This window comes from Populus euphratica, unplaced genomic scaffold (assembly GCF_000495115.2).
Source record: "Populus euphratica unplaced genomic scaffold, PopEup_1.0 scaffold375.1, whole genome shotgun sequence".
In the NCBI taxonomy this organism is placed as follows: Eukaryota; Viridiplantae; Streptophyta; class Magnoliopsida; order Malpighiales; family Salicaceae; genus Populus; species Populus euphratica.
In genome coordinates this window covers 90,876-107,282 of record NW_011500266.1, presented here as the reverse complement: position 1 = coordinate 107,282, position 16,407 = coordinate 90,876, and the positions used below count along the sequence as shown (strand labels likewise).

The window sequence follows — 16,407 nt, the reverse complement described above, 5'->3', positions numbered from 1 at the left end:
TAAGAAGTAATAGAAAAGTAGAAGAAAAATCTATAAATAAAAGTAATAAAAAGAAACTGTAAATAAAAGATAAATTATAGAAAGAAATTATGTACATCTTGTTGATTTTCAATAATTGAATGAAATATTTATAATGTCATATAATTTAAATTCTATGTGAATTACTACTTTTGTCTCTGAATAAACTATTTATAATAAATAAATATTTTACACCATAAATTCTAATAAAATTTAAATACATCTATACCTTTTGAAAGTCATATGAACCATAATTAGATTATTATACTTTTTAGTGTAATTTTCGAAGGATTTTTATCCAAAATAGAATATGATTAACTAGTTACTCATGCAAACTCTTATCTTTATAATTAATTATTTATTTTTAACTGATCATAACTTCTAGCTCTTCTAATTTATCATGTCTTATAATCCTTGGTCAATTGTTTTTTTTACTTTTTTAGTTGATTCAAACTTTTTTTAGACTTGATTCTTAGTTAATTTTAGCCTTTTCTTCTATATGTAGTCTTACACTATAGTTTTTTCTTTAGTCAATAAATGAATATTTATTTATAGTGTAAGTAAAAATTAAATTTTAAATATATAGGTTATGATTTTACAGTTCTATATCCTATAATATGAGTGTTTGTGTATTCATCTTTGAATATAAAGTTAAATTAATAGATGTGTGGAATAAATTCAATATAATAGTTTCGTTTGTTTTTATATTTTAAAAATATATATTTTTAGTATTTTTAGATATTTTTAACATGCTGATATCAAAAATAATTTTTAAAAAATAATTTTTATTTTAATATATTTTTAAGTAAAAAATATTTTAAAAAACAACCACTATCATATTTCTAAATACTTATTTAAATAATTTGATTTAAAATATTTAATTGATTTTGATATATTTTCATGAAATAGTTATTTTTTTTAAATAACTATCATTTATAACAACAATATAATAATAATAATAATAATAATAATAATAAGTATATGCTAATTTTATCCCTACAAAATTAAAGTTGATTTTTTATAATAATTTTGACCCAAATGATATTATAGATATTAAATCAATCAAGTGTATCATTCTAAATTATATAAATAAAAATTTTAAATTATATTTGAAATCTCTTACAAAATTGAAATCATTAGTTTGGATTCATAATATTTATATTTATCTTAGAACAATGTTTTAAATCGAAAGTAGGCAAAATAAAAGCGGCCGACAAAACAGACCGAAATACAAGAGGAAATATCCCGGTTTCAAGGACATTCTCGTAAAATCAATCCTTCTCCAACCCTCCCTCAAGCTAAATAATAAAAATATCCTCCGCTCTCCCTTCTTCTCATTCGAACAAACCTAGCAAAGCCTCCTCTCTAATAATCAAATCGCCGATATGGGAACACCTGAAACTTCTCGAGAGCCGTGTCCTGATCGTATTCTCGATGATATTGGTGGCGCTTTCGGCATGGGAGCCGTCGGAGGCTCCGTTTTCCACTTCATCAAAGGCGTCCACAGCTCTCCAACCGGTACAAGGCTTATCGGCGGAACTCAGGCCGTTCGCATGAACGCTCCGCGTGTTGGTGGTAGCTTTGCCGTCTGGGGAGGCCTCTTCTCCGCCTTTGACTGCTCAATGGTTTACCTCCGGCAGAAGGAAGATCCATGGAACTCAATCATAGCTGGCGCTTCCACCGGTGGCTTCCTATCCATGCGGCAAGGACTCGGCGCGTCGGCTCGCTCGGCTATGTTTGGTGGCGTGTTACTGGCTTTGATTGAAGGAGCTGGGATTATGCTGAATAAGGTAATGAGTGCTCAACAGGATATGCCTGTTATTATTGAAGATCCTGTTCCTGCTATGGCCGGTGGGCCTGGTTTTCCTATGGGCCAGCCCCACGCCCAGACCCAAGAGGCTGGATCTGTGAGTGGTTCGGAGTCGGGTTCGTGGTTCGGTGGGTGGTTTGGAGGAGGGAAGAAGAAGGAATCAGAGGCGAGTAGTAGTGGAAGCAAGACTGAGATTTTAGAGAGTTTTGATGCTCCACCAGTACCAAATTTTGAATACAAGTAGCCAAAAATGAAAAGGATGAGCTTGTTTAGGGTTCTATCAACTTGTTATTAGGAGGTGAAAGATTTTGAAACTTGCGAAGGTCCAAACTTGCTGTACTGGATTGTTGTCCTCTTTAAATCTAATTTCTCTGTTTGGATTATGAAACAGTAGCATCAATGAATAATAATTCACTGCCAATTTTGTATTTTTTTTTTAAGCTTTTGTTGCTGAGATTAACAGTTTTCTGCTGGATGATTATTATCAGTGTTAATGGTTTAACTGTGGGAAGTGGTATCTCAATGTCACAAGGCAAAGCTCTGGCTTGTTGAAATTTGGTTTTACAATAACAGTCTGTATTTGGCTGTGCCTTTATCTTTTAATGTTATTGGCTACTGAAAGATTTTGTGCTGTCTGTTTGAATTTGATGTTCTTATGTTTACTTCAATTAGTAGTGCCTACTGTTGTAGCTTCATCTTGTGCCTTTGCAGTAGATCTTAAGGATCTGCTTCTTTGACAAGTAGGGATATGTGGATTGGAATTTGCTTTCTCTTTCTTAGTTCACGGCTTCATTGACCCTTTACGAGTTCATGATTTTTTTGTGCCTTTTCCTCGTAAATGTATTTGTTTGTTGGGTTTCTTATCTATGCATTTGTTCTTGGCCACATTGAATATAAACTAGTATTGTTGCTCGTCTTTCGAGTCTCTTCCTCTTCAGTCATGGAAAACTAGCGATTAACCAACAGCAATAAATGAACATGTTTATTTTTTTTTGTGCTCATTGAAATTGCTTGCATTAGTAAAAGCAAGATGGAGAAAAGGGTGAGGGGAAGACGAGTTGTTTGAGCTACCAAATAAAGCTGCAGATACAATATGTTGAGAATGAACGGCGTTAACTTTCGCTAGCTAGTTGTGCTAATTTATTGACCACAGCAGTTGGAAAATTGGGCAGCTCCTATTCAGAGTTCTGTAAAGATTACATTATACTTGACATTACCTGTTATCTGATTCATTATTGCTGCCCCATCTGTGTTAATTTTAGGTGGAGGAAAAGGGATGTGTTGTTGACTGCGTTTCCTTTTGATGGGTTTGCAGTTGTTAGCATTCCAAAAGAAATAGGATTCATAACCCTCTTAGCAGAATTCATTTGCGTTAATGTCATTTTATTGCTTGCATTATGGCTACTTGGTTACTGAGATTGCTCCTCTCTATGTTGGTCTACTTCTGCATGTGTCATGAAATTTTCTTGACCGATATTTGTTTGTTGAATGATGCAATCGATGCCCTTGTTTTTCTTCCACGCTGCAAGACAAATTCAGGCTATATGGAGCCATAAAAATGTACCGTTGGTACAGGCTTTTCTCCCAAAATTGTGCTCTTAATGACTATTTCAGATAGCAGTGGTGCTATGTTGGTAATTTTGAGCATATATTTTATTTGTGTTTATTCCATGAATGTATCGTCTGGTATTTTATATTGTTGAAGAGTCCTACTTGCTGATTTTGAAACCCTCACTGGTTCATTGCTATTTATTCAGTGATGCGATTCTTCTATCCTCCACTGCAATCTGTTTCCTTGCGCATCATTCTGAACTCGAGTCTAGTTCTGATGCTACCGCCGCCGTGCCTGTGTTTTGTGTCTATTTTACTATCTTTCATAACGCAGACGTGGTTCTTCATATAAATTTTGTCTATCGGTCTATTTAGTTTACAGCTCATATGATATGTATCTATATTCAGTTCTATGTGTCCTTGTATCTTAATTTATAAAAATAATTTTTTTAATAAAAAATATAATATATATTAATCTTAACAATTATTATTAATATTCAATTTTAATAAATTATTAATCAATAATATTTAAAAACAATGTTGTGATACAATATAAATTTTATAATTATAAGTTTGTAATGAAAAATTTTTAATCATAAAATATTCATAAAATTATTAATGTACAATATGTATTATGTATTAGTTTCAACAATTTTTATTTGTGTTAGTTCATAAAATATTTATAACAACTTTATAATTTTTTTTATAAAGTATTTTTATTTTAAAAACTTTATCTTTATTTTGGATTTATCAAGCAAATATTAAAATTAATTAATTAAATATTTTATAAAAATAAAAAATAAATACAATTTTTATTAAAATTAAATATATTTCCATGAATAAAATTAATATCATATATAACTAATCAATTAGCTATAAAACATACATACTAACATCATTTTCCATATAGAGTTTTGTTTATATTAAAAAGAATGAGATTTTTTATTTATTTCATTTACGTTGTTGACATCTTTAAAAGATATTTTACATGCTTTAATCTTTGTTAAATATTTTATTTCTTGGATTTCATATAATAATTTAATTGAAAGAAAATACTTTACTTTAATTTATGTTTTTTCAAGAAGAAACAAATAAGGTAAAACATGTAAATACTCTTTATGTATAACAAATGCCCTTTTAATTAAGAATTTGTTTTTGCATTTAAAAAATGTTTATAATTTTTTATTTAAAATTAATTTTTTTGAATTGTTTTAATATATTAATAGTAAAATAATATTTTAAAATAAAAATTATTTTAATATATATATATATATATATTTAAAAATACTCCAAACCAAATCCAGTCCGAAAATTTCTCTGATGCATCAAACATTAAGCCGGCCTAATGTAACTGTACTGTCCTGTCCAAAAAGCCCCCAAAACTAAACAGATTTACAGATCCTGGACAGATATCATCACCAGATATTATAGACATTTGATATTCGTGGACATGCGATGCGACTGTCAATCTTACTTCGTCCATACGCTCTTCCCTGCAACTCTCACAACCGTCTCCTCTCCTCTCTCCCACTACTCCACCGCACCATGGCCGCTGCCGCCGCCACCAACGTCGAGCCCATAAGCCCATCAACCACGCGCGTGGGTTGGATTGGAACTGGTGTCATGGGCCGCTCCATGTGCGGCCATATAATAAAAGCTGGTTACAAAGTCACCGTCTTCAACCGGACCCTTTCAAAGGCCCAACCCTTAATCGACATGGGAGCTCGCCTGGCACAATCACCTCTCGCTGTCGCTTCCCAATCCGACGTCGTCTTTTCCATCGTCGGCTTTCCCTCCGACGTCCGCAGCGTCCTCCTTGACTCCACTTCCGGCGCCCTCCCAGGACTCCGCCCCGGCGGCGTCCTCGTCGACATGACCACATCTGAACCCTCCCTCGCCGCGGAGATTTCAGCAGCCGCCACTATAAAGGATTGCCACTCCGTTGACGCCCCCGTATCCGGAGGCGACCGGGGCGCCAAGAACGGTAGCCTTGCAATTTTCGCAGGAGGAGATAAAACAGTCATCGACAGGCTAAGCCCCCTATTTGCCCTCATGGGGAGGGTTAATTACATGGGTGCCCCCGGGAAAGGTCAATTCGCAAAATTAGCAAATCAAATAACGATAGCATCAACAATGGTTGGATTAGTAGAGGGAATTATTTATGCTCATAAAGCTGGATTAAATGTTGAATCTTATTTAAATGCAATCTCAACCGGGGCAGCAGGGTCAAAGTCACTTGATTTATATGGGAGTAGAATTTTAAAGAGGGATTTCGAAGCTGGATTTTATGTCAATCATTTTGTGAAAGATTTAGGGATTTGTTTGAAGGAGTGTCAAAATATGGGACTTGCTTTGCCAGGATTAGCTCTGGCCCAGCAGCTTTATTTGTCTCTTAAGGCTCATGGTGAAGGGAATTTAGGTACTCAAGCTCTTATTTTGGCTCTGGAGAGGCTTAATAATGTTTCTCTTGAGAATTTGGCTTCTTCCAATTCGGCTGCGAATTAGACCGGTAACATTATTGAGGTGTGAGGAATAATTGTAACTACTACATAGTCTTTGTTATGAGTGTTTGGATTATGATGTTGAGGTTATGATGTTTTACAAAGTGTTCTTTTGAAACTCTGCTATACTGTTATACTGGTTGGCATATGATGTTTGTAGAAATGTGTTTTTCGGGTTCTGTACTCCCCTGCTTTTAGAAACTAGGAAACTTGGCTTGGTGAAATGGCAGGTTTTGCTTAGAATTTTGCTGTGTTTTAACATTCCCTTAACAAGCTGTTATCTTGACGGATCAAGCTTTTTGTCTTGTGAGTTGATGGTTGAGGTGCCATACTTCCGTGGTGTGACATAAAATCTTATTTGATAAGATTTCCCTGGAATTTCTCTTATTATTCACGATAGCAAGCTTATGAAAGAACCTGCCTAATTTTCGCTTGTTGCGTATAGTCATTGGATGTCATAACGAATATGGACTTGTTAAATTTCAATCATCTTTTTGGAGAAGAGGTTTAATAGGAGAAATTTCTAGGATAATTCTATGTTTTTTTTTTTTTCAATGACCGAGCCTCACAGTTTTGGACGCAGAAATATTTGTAATTGCCTCTGTTACAAATTGTCGTCTCAGACATCATCTACATGAAACATGATTTTAGCTGGAATGAAAAAAGTTCGTCTCAAACATCAAACAGTACTGCTTCTAGATCGATTTTGACTAACTCGTAGGTCTTCGAAGAAAATGATAATCTTTTCTCATGCATAAATGTTGCAGTATGCTCTCTTGAAGAGTCCATCAGATGTCTTTCTGTATGGTTTCTTCTCCGAGTAAAGCGTTATTTTTCCTAGATACTTGTTCATCTAATAACCTGCTGTTCAGAGTTAGTTTCTCAGCCGCCTTGAAAGCACGCTAAATGGTTATTCTCTTTTATTTTCTCGAAGAGTCCACTCTCACTCTCGAGTCTCCTAGCTGAGAAGGAATGCCATCTCTCGCAGAGAGGAAAATGGTCGGGTCCTAGGACTGGGACCCAATGATGCTTGAGTTAGTGTTAAGGAGTGATTGGGGCCCTATCATGCTTGAGTTAGTGTTAAGGAACGATTGAAAGAAAGCAGTTGGAGTTTAGAGAGCATGGAGATGTAGATAATGGGAATGAGTGAATGCTAGGGTTCTAAAGGACTTACGATGGTGGTATTGATGGAGTTTATTTATACCGGAGTTGGTGATATTTGAAAGAAATCTGGTCATTAATTTGTTTGTTTCGCAGTAATTGATAAAGGTGTTGTGGGGCTTTTAAAGCATGGATTAACTTCCTGCTATTCAAACCGTAGGTATCCAGATGAATTAGCACGGTTGCACGTTGGACAAAATCATTCAGAGAATCCGCTTCGGAGTCTCAAGTCAGTTTGCCGAGACTGTTGGGCTGACTCAAAATTCCACCGCTCTTCACCCTCTGTAAGAACAACGATAAAATGTCAGGTGGAAATGAGAAGAGAGAACGGCTCAGAGCCTCTCTCAAGTCCTCATTGGAGAAAAAAAGATAAAAGCGGCACTTTTCTGGATAATGTCCTTGGTATAAAGCTAACAGGGTGTCATGTTTTGCTCAGTGTTGACCAAAGAATGCCTCAACTATAAAATTGACCTTGCCTGTATGGGAGACAAGTCGTAAACTGGACTACACCAGTTCTTATGGGTTTTTTCTGTTGGTTGAATGCTACGCGTTTCATATTGCTCATAATTTATTTTTTCTGTGCGCTTTCTTGTTAATCAGCTTTCTGAAGACCTGGTTATTTGAAGTTGCTAAAGAGGCTCGATTTCCACCAATTAGGAACTCACCATTTGATCCTTCACTTCTATCCTTGAACTGGAACCTTGCTATGGTGATCCAAATCAATCTATAGATTAGCGGACCATCGATGAAAGTCACTGTGTTCACGGATCAAATTCCTGATTCTGCCTTTTTATGGATCTTGAGATTGGACTGTCTCTAACTATTGGTTGGACAAAATTCTCGGTTCTGCAATTTTATGGATTCTGGCCCTGGCCAGTTGGTCTTTGTTACTTGTAGCGGACTTTTTTTAATCTGACACAAAATTCCAGCTCGGTTCGCTTTCCCCTTTTGAGTGCGGAAAATATAGAAATTATCTAACAACCAAGTGGGAAAGAACCTGTGGTTCAGGACCTCAGGTTAAGTCAAGTCAAGTCAACCGCGGGTGTCTAGATTGTCTTGTTGTGTCCCACTGCCCTCACTCTCTAAAATGTTTTACATCTAAACACACACTTCTGCAGGGTAAAACTCGTGCAGGGATGATGCCTTCTGTTATGTTAAACGGTATCTTGTACAATTTTAGCCGGTATGTCACATGGGCTACTAACAATCTATCTAGTGGGCTGGCATTGATTATACAATCCGTATCTCATGATTTTGCGCACTCAATTTGTTTATTATAATGTGATTGTCATAGAAGGTTATGCAGATCTTACTGCATTAAAAATAGTACGATGGTCATATAACTCAGGTGATGTGTAATCTGGATTTTTTGCTTCAGGGACTCAGCTTCATCCTGCCTCCAGGAAGCTGCCTGCGGGAAGGATACCGCAGCTCATCCCTTGAATTCTCTTCCGGGTTCATGCTGATAGTTCTACCCTTTGGTTTACGTTTAGTTGATTGTTACGCTGTTTGACAGCAGAGTTCCCTTGTCCCCATACAACCTGTCATGCATGGTGAGGATCGTCTTCATCGGGGCAAATTAATTTTTGGAGCGTGCAGAGGGATACCCCCTCCTGGGGGTTAAACTTATGGTCATCCATTCAGAATGAGCTATCACTTGACTACAATGCTTGTAGAATTATGGTTATGGAAAGTTATAGTGCCCGTCATATCTGATTATAATTGATCTGAACTCCTCTGTTTTTTTAAATAAAGCGACAACGATGTTAGTGTGTGGTTCTAAGCTCCCGCGGACCAAAGTGGAGACTAGACCATACTTTTCCCAATGAAGATATATGGTGAATGAGCAATCATTGGATACTTTGTTTGAGAATTCCTGACTGAAGAGCCTAAATTCAATTCTATGGTTGGTGAGACGAAAGGGATATGGATAGCTAGTTGACTGGTAGTGGGAAGAAAATGATTTTTCCACCATTACTGGGAGAAAGCAAGAGCCCCGGATATTCCCCTGGTGTTTTCGTTTTTCCCTTCTACTATCATCCCCTCAAGGTTACATATTGTAGCTTGTCCAGATATAGAAGACAGAGAAAGGATGATATTGCCTATTTCTGGGAAAACTTACCATTTCTCTTCAATCCTTGGTGCCTGCCAGGTGAAATTTACTTTCGAAATAGCCGTAAGAGATGACTTTACCTAGATAAATCAGCATTTCTTAGCTCATATTCTTCCTCTCACTTTCCTCTTCCAGTAAAAAAATAGAGTTAAGGCTTTAATTCTCTCATTGGTAGGTTGATTGTACACGAGCTGCACTGCTATAAAGTGGTCAAGTCTTCGACGATGTATGGTGTTCAAAAGGCAAGTCTTCAAAAATTGACTGCCATTTTCGACCTTTCCGCAATTATTATTATTATTATTATTAAATAATAAGTTAAAGAAGATGGAGAATTCACTCTTTACTCATGCACAATGTATTATAAATTATAGTAGTAATTTACGGTGTATATTTTTATTTTCAACTTTCCTCTTTTTTCTTTTTTCTTTTTTCTTCTTAAAATTACTTTCTTTTTTCTTTTTCCAACTTTCCCCCTTTTTCTTATTTTTATTTTTTTAAAATTATTATTATCGATTTTACTTTATTAATATTGAGCTAGTTAAAAATTTTACTTCATAATTTTTTTCTCTTTAAAATACTATGGATTGCTATGGTGTTTTCTTATATGGTTTTTCTATTTTATTTTTTAAAATTATATTTGTTGATTGATTTTTTTAATATTAGTTTTGTAATTTTTTTCTTTAAAACATTGTTAATTGTTACATTATTTCTCTGCATGTTTTTTTTTTGTTTTTTGATGATTTTCTTCAAAATTTTCTTTTTTAATTTTATTTTTTTAATATTGAGTTAGTTAAAAATTACAATTATAATATGTGAAAAAAACACTGTAACTTTTCTCGCAAATTACTGTGAATTGTCATAGTGTTTTTTCCCACATGATTTTTTTCCAGTTTCGTTTATGTTTTTTTTATAATATTTTTTTAAATTATCTTTGTTGTTTTTTTTTTTATATTTAGTTGACTGGAATTTAACTTTGTAATAAAGCTTAATCATGTGAGGAAAGCTTGTAACTTTCCTCACAAAACATTGTGGATTGTTAAAATGTCTCTCGATATGATTTTTTATCTTATGATTTTTTTAAAATTATCTTTATCAATTTTATTTTTTTAATATTGAGCTAGTTGAGAATTACAAGCACAAGTCATTACAAATAAGGCTAAATCATATGAAGAAGCACTATAGCTTTCATTACAAAACACTATGAATTGTTGCAGTGTTTCCAACATTATTTTTGTTTCTTTCTTTTTTGTTTTTTTAAAATTATCTCTGTCGATTTTATTTTTTTAATATTGAACTTATTAAGAATTTATCTTTGTAATTTTTTTTTAAACATTGTGAATTGTTGCAGTGTTTTTCTATATGATTTTTTTCAAAATTATCTTTGTCAATTTTTTTTGAATATTAAGTTGCTTAAGAATTATAATTACAATAAAGCTAAATCATATGGGAAAAGCATTGTAACTTTTTTCACAAAACATTATAAATTGTATAGTATTTCTCTAAATGGTTTTTTTATTTCCAAAATTATCTTTGTTGGTTTTTTTTAATATTAAATTCGTAAAGAATTTAACTTTGTCATTTTTTTTGCTTTTTTTTAATATAAAAGCTAAATCATGTGGCGAAAACACTGTATCTTTCCTCACAAAACACTTTGAATTGCTACAAATTATTTTATTTAGTTTTTAAGTTTTGGATCGTTAACACAACTTTTTTTTCATTATGAAATATTAGCTCCATCACACCTTTATTTTTTATTACCTATGTAACGCTGATTCACAATTATAAAATTATAAAGTACATTTTTTTTATGAGCTTGCAGTAGCGCGCAGGCATGTCAACTTGTTATCATTAAAATATGTAGAGATATAAGATGTTGGCGTAGTGTGGGGAAGGACATTCCTATTAGATAGAGCTTTTATAAATTACAACCATAAACAATTGATTGGTGTTTGTAAGAGCTACTTAGCCTTTTGAATTTGATCAAAGGTTGTTAAAGACGATAACTTTAACCTAAATTAAATAAGAGAGAGAGAGAGAGAGAGAGACCATACTTTTATTTTATATTGAATAATAAATAGTACTCAAGATAATGAATATTTGAAACTCAATAAATAAAATATGAATATAAAATTTTCTTATAGAAGTAATAATGAATAATATATATATATATATATATATAGTAGAAACTTAATTCTTGAATATCCATTGCCATCTTTATTTATTGTTTATTTAGACAACAACCCTATTTATTGTTCATTTGGACAACAAAATTTCAATAACACAGTGCCAATGTTTTTAAGGTGAGACATATGTTTTCTCACCATATTATTCTAGATGAAGACTAAAAAATCTCTAGGTTAAAAAACCCTTTCAACGAGGGATGAAATAGTGATATATTGTGACTCTGGGTCTTTATCCTTAAATAGTCAAAAGTTGTAAGTGATAATCACATTGTTATTCTATCATTGCATAAACATATCCATATGATTTCAAGGTTTTATAAATAAAAACATCCATAATGGAACTTAGAAACTACATCTTATTCTTAATCAAGTTTTTCTCTATAACATGCACAACATATCCTCTTAACACGCTTTTCATCTACCATCATCAATGATTATTTTAGTGTCAAAGGGTCTCTTAAACCTACAAAGAGGAGGTACTAACACGTTTTAGAGAAAGCTTTCTCTTTATCTATTTTTTATTTTATTTTCTATTTTTATATATTATACATTATATTCTTTAATCTCATAGTATATTAACTATAAAAATAATCTTATTGAAGCACTTCCTAATACCACTAACTTTCTTTGTTTGAGTTTAATATGCATATGACTTAGGAGGGCATTACTACCATTTTCCAATCCTTTTAAAAAAATCAATATCAAGTAGAGTAAATATAAATGCCTAAAATAGAGCATTGTTGGTCACATCATTAATGAGAATAATATTTTCAGCCTCTCAACGAACCATATTAACATCCTCCTCTACATATCATGTATAAATATATTTTGAGAAAAATCTGACTTGATTGGCTATAACCATCACTTTCTAGTGCATAAGATAATATATTTGTTATTTATTTTATTTTATGTTTTATCGTTGTCATGCCCATATGGTTTCATTCTTGTTGGCCATGATATTGTTTAAATTATATGGCATGTAAAACATGAACACTTAAAATACTGGAGACATTCTATTATTATTGTGCCTTATTATATGTATTACTTAACCCATACATGTATTTATTTTGATATACACACATGTACTCTTTTTAGCATGCATGCATGTGCCATAACACCTTTGCTAAAAAGATATCAATTATTAACCATACCAAATTTTTATTATTATGATAGAAAAGAATTTAGGAGAAATAAACCAAAATATGGCTATACTTTCCAACACATTCATGATGTTAACATCTTTTTCCATATATGTTATTATTTTTTAAAAGTTTATCTAGCCATGTGCCAATTAGTGAGCTTTTTTAGTATTTCTACCTGAGATGATTGCTTCAAAAATCAAGCACAAATGACCATGTTTGTTTGACTAAATTGGTTAGAAGAGCATATAAACCCAAATTATCATCCAATTTAGTTAGGCTTGCTTGCCTTACTAGGCATGAAATGTTTTCACTAGAAAATTAGGATTGAACCCAATAATAATTCTTGAAAACCATTGTCTTTATCTTTTATTCATATAAATTCCTCTCAACATTCTTGAAACAGAAGGCTAGTATACAAGATCAATCAGACCAACCATTTAGAGCCTGATTTGTCAACATAGAAATGGAAAGTAATACTTATAGAAATCATACTAGTCTTTCCTTTAATGTCTACTTAGTCTCATTCATTTTCCACTACCTTGGAAAAATAAACCATATTGAATGAGTAAAGAAATTATGCAGGATAAATCTTATTAGAGAAGTTGTTAAAAGAACAAAGAAGAAGATACTAGAAAATAAGCTAGCAACTAAGTATCCATCATCAACTAAAAAACACGAAATAAAGAATAGGGATGATACTCCAAAGTTGTATTGAATACCATTCAAGTGAGAGGTAAGAGCAATAATATGTTTATTGATCCAAACTTTAAAATATAGCTAAATCAATATAAAAATAAAAAGTAATACTTGTAGAAATCATAGTAGTCTTCTGTCCAATATCTATTTAGTCTCATTTATTTTTCACTACCTTGACAAAATAAACCACATCGAATGAGTGAAAAAATTATGCAAGATAAATCTTATTAGATAAGTTATTAAAAGAACAAATAAGAAGATACTAAAAAATAAGCTCACAACCAAATATCAACCATCAATTAGTAGGAAAGAAATAAAGAATAAGGATGATACTCTAAAGTTCTACCGAATACCATTCAAGTGAAAGGCAAGAGCAACAATATGTTTATTGATCCAAACTTTAAAATATTGCTCAATCAATACAGAAATAAAAAGTAATACTTGTAGAAATTATACTAATCTTCCATCCAATGTCTATTTAGTCTTTTTCACTATCTTGACAAAACAATCCACATCGAATGTGTAAAACATTTATACAGGATAAATCTTATCAGACAAGTTATTAAAAGAACATAGAAAAAGTTATTAGAAAATAAGCTCATAACCAAGTATCCATCTTCAATTAGTAGGAAAGAAATAAATAATAGGGACAATACTATAAAGTTGTACTGAATACCATTCAAGTGAAATACAAAAGCAACAACATGTTTATTGATCCAATCTTTAAGATATAACTTAATTTGTACCAAATACCTCTTAACACATGAACACTATATTTTCTTTAAATAAGCAAATCAAATTAGTTAGCTTCTTAAAAGGCTTCATCTGTTAGATATCCTGTATATGACCACTAAGTTTACTAACTAATGGAAGTTATTTGGTTAAATACTGAGGTATACAAAACACATGCCAAGCAACAAAAGACATGCCTATCTAACAAATATGATTACAATTAGGTTCGTCTTGTTTTAGTAAGTATATTTTCTCCTTTATCTTAATATATTTACCAAAAACCTTAGGGGTCCATTCCATTTGTTTAGAAACATAATTTAGCATCCTCATATGTACATTCTTCTCTTACTTGATGTGCATACTAAAAACCTCAAGCATATACTCTTTTTTATCTAGTAGCCCATCTTAGGATCCTCAAATATACATTCTCTATGTACTTTGCATACACACCAAGAATGTCAAGTGTCTACTCTATTTTTCCAGTCCTCTAACCTAGGAACCTTATGCATATATTATTTGTATACTTGAGCATTTAACCAAGGAATCTCCATTGTCTATTGAAAAATAATTATTTGAGAACCACATTCCTCCAAAAACCTTATTCCTTTAGGAGTATAGTTCCTTTAAAAACCAATTGCCATATTTTTTTGGGGATCCATGTTCTTTTGGGAACCACATTTCTTTAAAATTCATTTTTTTTGTGGAATTTATTTCTTTTAGAAATCATATTCCTTCAAACTAGAAAACACTTTGCTTAAAAATAAAGGCATCCAACTCTTTTAGTTAATAAAAAAAACACCTTGCTAAGATGTAAAGGTTGTATGTTTTAAGGTACAATAAGCCACCTTGTCCAAGTATAAAAGAACTTGTCTTACCTAATTATAAAGGTACTCATTTTGCCTAGGTATAAAAGCATTTGAATTTTCTAGTTATTTGGAAAACACCTTACCTAAATATAAGATTATATTTCTTTGAGTTTAATGAGCCAACTTGTCTAAGTATAAAGGAACTCACCTGGCCCAACCTCTCTTTAGCAAAAGTCTTTTCTCTGATCACATGTCCCTTCTTAAAGAGACTTTGTAATGTATCTGTTTTTTTTAATGGATAGATCACGCGTATGCTCTTCATATGACCTAGTAACGTGCCTATTCTCAACAAGGCTTTATCTTGCATTCTTTTGTAGTGGACTAACTGCCCATGTAATTGGGTTTGTTTTCCATCCCTTATTGGCAAACTAGTAATATGTTCCCTTAAACTAACCTTATATCCCCCCTCTTGATGGAATAACAAAACATCTTCATCTATTAAACTAATCTTATATGCCTTTTGCTAAACTAACCTCTCCTTCCTAAATAGAACTGGTTATGGATCATTTTTTAATGGACTAGCCATATATTTTTTAATGAACGTTATATTCATAACCATTAATTATTACCTATAAGCTTTAGTGTACCTAGTTATAATTAGTTCACCCTTATTAGATGAAAAAAATATATTAAACATATATGCTCTTAAAAGTCAGTAATATATGCCGTTAATGCCATCACATATCCAAAAAAATAACATCCTTTAACTTGATCGTATGATTGTTCTCACAAAAGGAAAATTATATACTTTAGGACTAGTTTTACAATAGCCTCATTTATCTTTCAAGATTTTGTTGCACAACAAACCTATATAGGCTCAAGGCTATATAAAAGGACTTGGGTCCTAGAAGGACTTCTCTTTATTGTATAGGTCTTTCCTTCCACAAGAGTCTCAATTTATTTATAATTACAATCCATATTAGCTTAAAAAAGTATATTTTTATAATTACAATCCATTTTAGTCTAAAAGAAGCATAATTAAAAAAAATATTTTTATATAGTCACATCACTGAGTATATAGGCAATGCTCTATCATAGGTGTATATTTATACTATGCATAGGAATAAAGGCACCACTCCACCTAGTATAAAAGTTTAGAGTCATCTTGGATAACTTTTTAGACATCTTGAAAAGCACCTTGATTGATCATTCAACTTGGAATATGTAGCATCTATATTTTCTGATTGATTTATATACTCAGAATTGCATGTCACTCTCTAAAGTTGTAGTCCATTTAGGTAACTCTTCAAACAAGATGGCTAGACAATTTAAACTTGATGAATCATATCTTTTTAAGTTTAGGTTTGTTCAAATTACATCATAAATGAAATCTTAAACTGAGTAAACCTCATTTTAAGATAGGGGGTAATTGATGAGGGATGAAATTTAGGTTCTATAAAACCCACAAGATTGGACTTGAGATGTCTATATTATCCAACAAGACAAATACCCTTAGATATAAGGCTAGCAAACATTCCATAAAAATGAATAATTAGTACTTAAAAGTGCATTTTTATCAAGGTTTTATGTCATCATTTTGCACTTAAAGTATCAGTAACTTCTTAACTAAAACATGTTTTATCTAATAATATAAGATACCTTTAATTTATGGTAAATGTTCATTTTAAATGTAG

At 32.2% G+C, this 16,407-nt stretch overlaps 2 protein-coding genes across 3 annotated transcripts in view; both read left to right on the top strand.

Annotated features, from left to right (window-relative positions):
* The first annotated feature begins 1,322 nt into the window (after positions 1-1,322).
* LOC105112906 (mitochondrial import inner membrane translocase subunit TIM17-2-like) lies at positions 1,323-2,443 on the top strand. The gene has a single exon (XM_011008803.1). It carries the CDS (start codon positions 1,404-1,406, stop codon positions 2,070-2,072), a length of 669 nt encoding a protein of 222 aa, XP_011007105.1. The 5' UTR covers positions 1,323-1,403; the 3' UTR covers positions 2,073-2,443.
* Positions 2,444-4,766: 2,323 nt separating this feature from the next.
* The window catches only part of LOC105112904 (6-phosphogluconate dehydrogenase family protein), a 63,688-nt gene continuing 52,047 nt past the window's right edge, over positions 4,767-16,407 (top strand). The window contains exons 1-2 of one of the 2 annotated variants that reach the window (XM_011008801.1): positions 4,767-5,902; positions 8,420-8,438. In XM_011008801.1, the coding sequence (XP_011007103.1) occupies positions 4,835-5,884 (1,050 nt within the window). In that variant the 5' untranslated portion in view covers positions 4,767-4,834 and the 3' untranslated portion in view covers positions 5,885-5,902; positions 8,420-8,438. Of the gene's footprint in view, positions 5,903-8,419; positions 8,439-16,407 lie in introns of those variants that run through there. The other variant, XM_011008800.1, reaches the window with a different exon arrangement.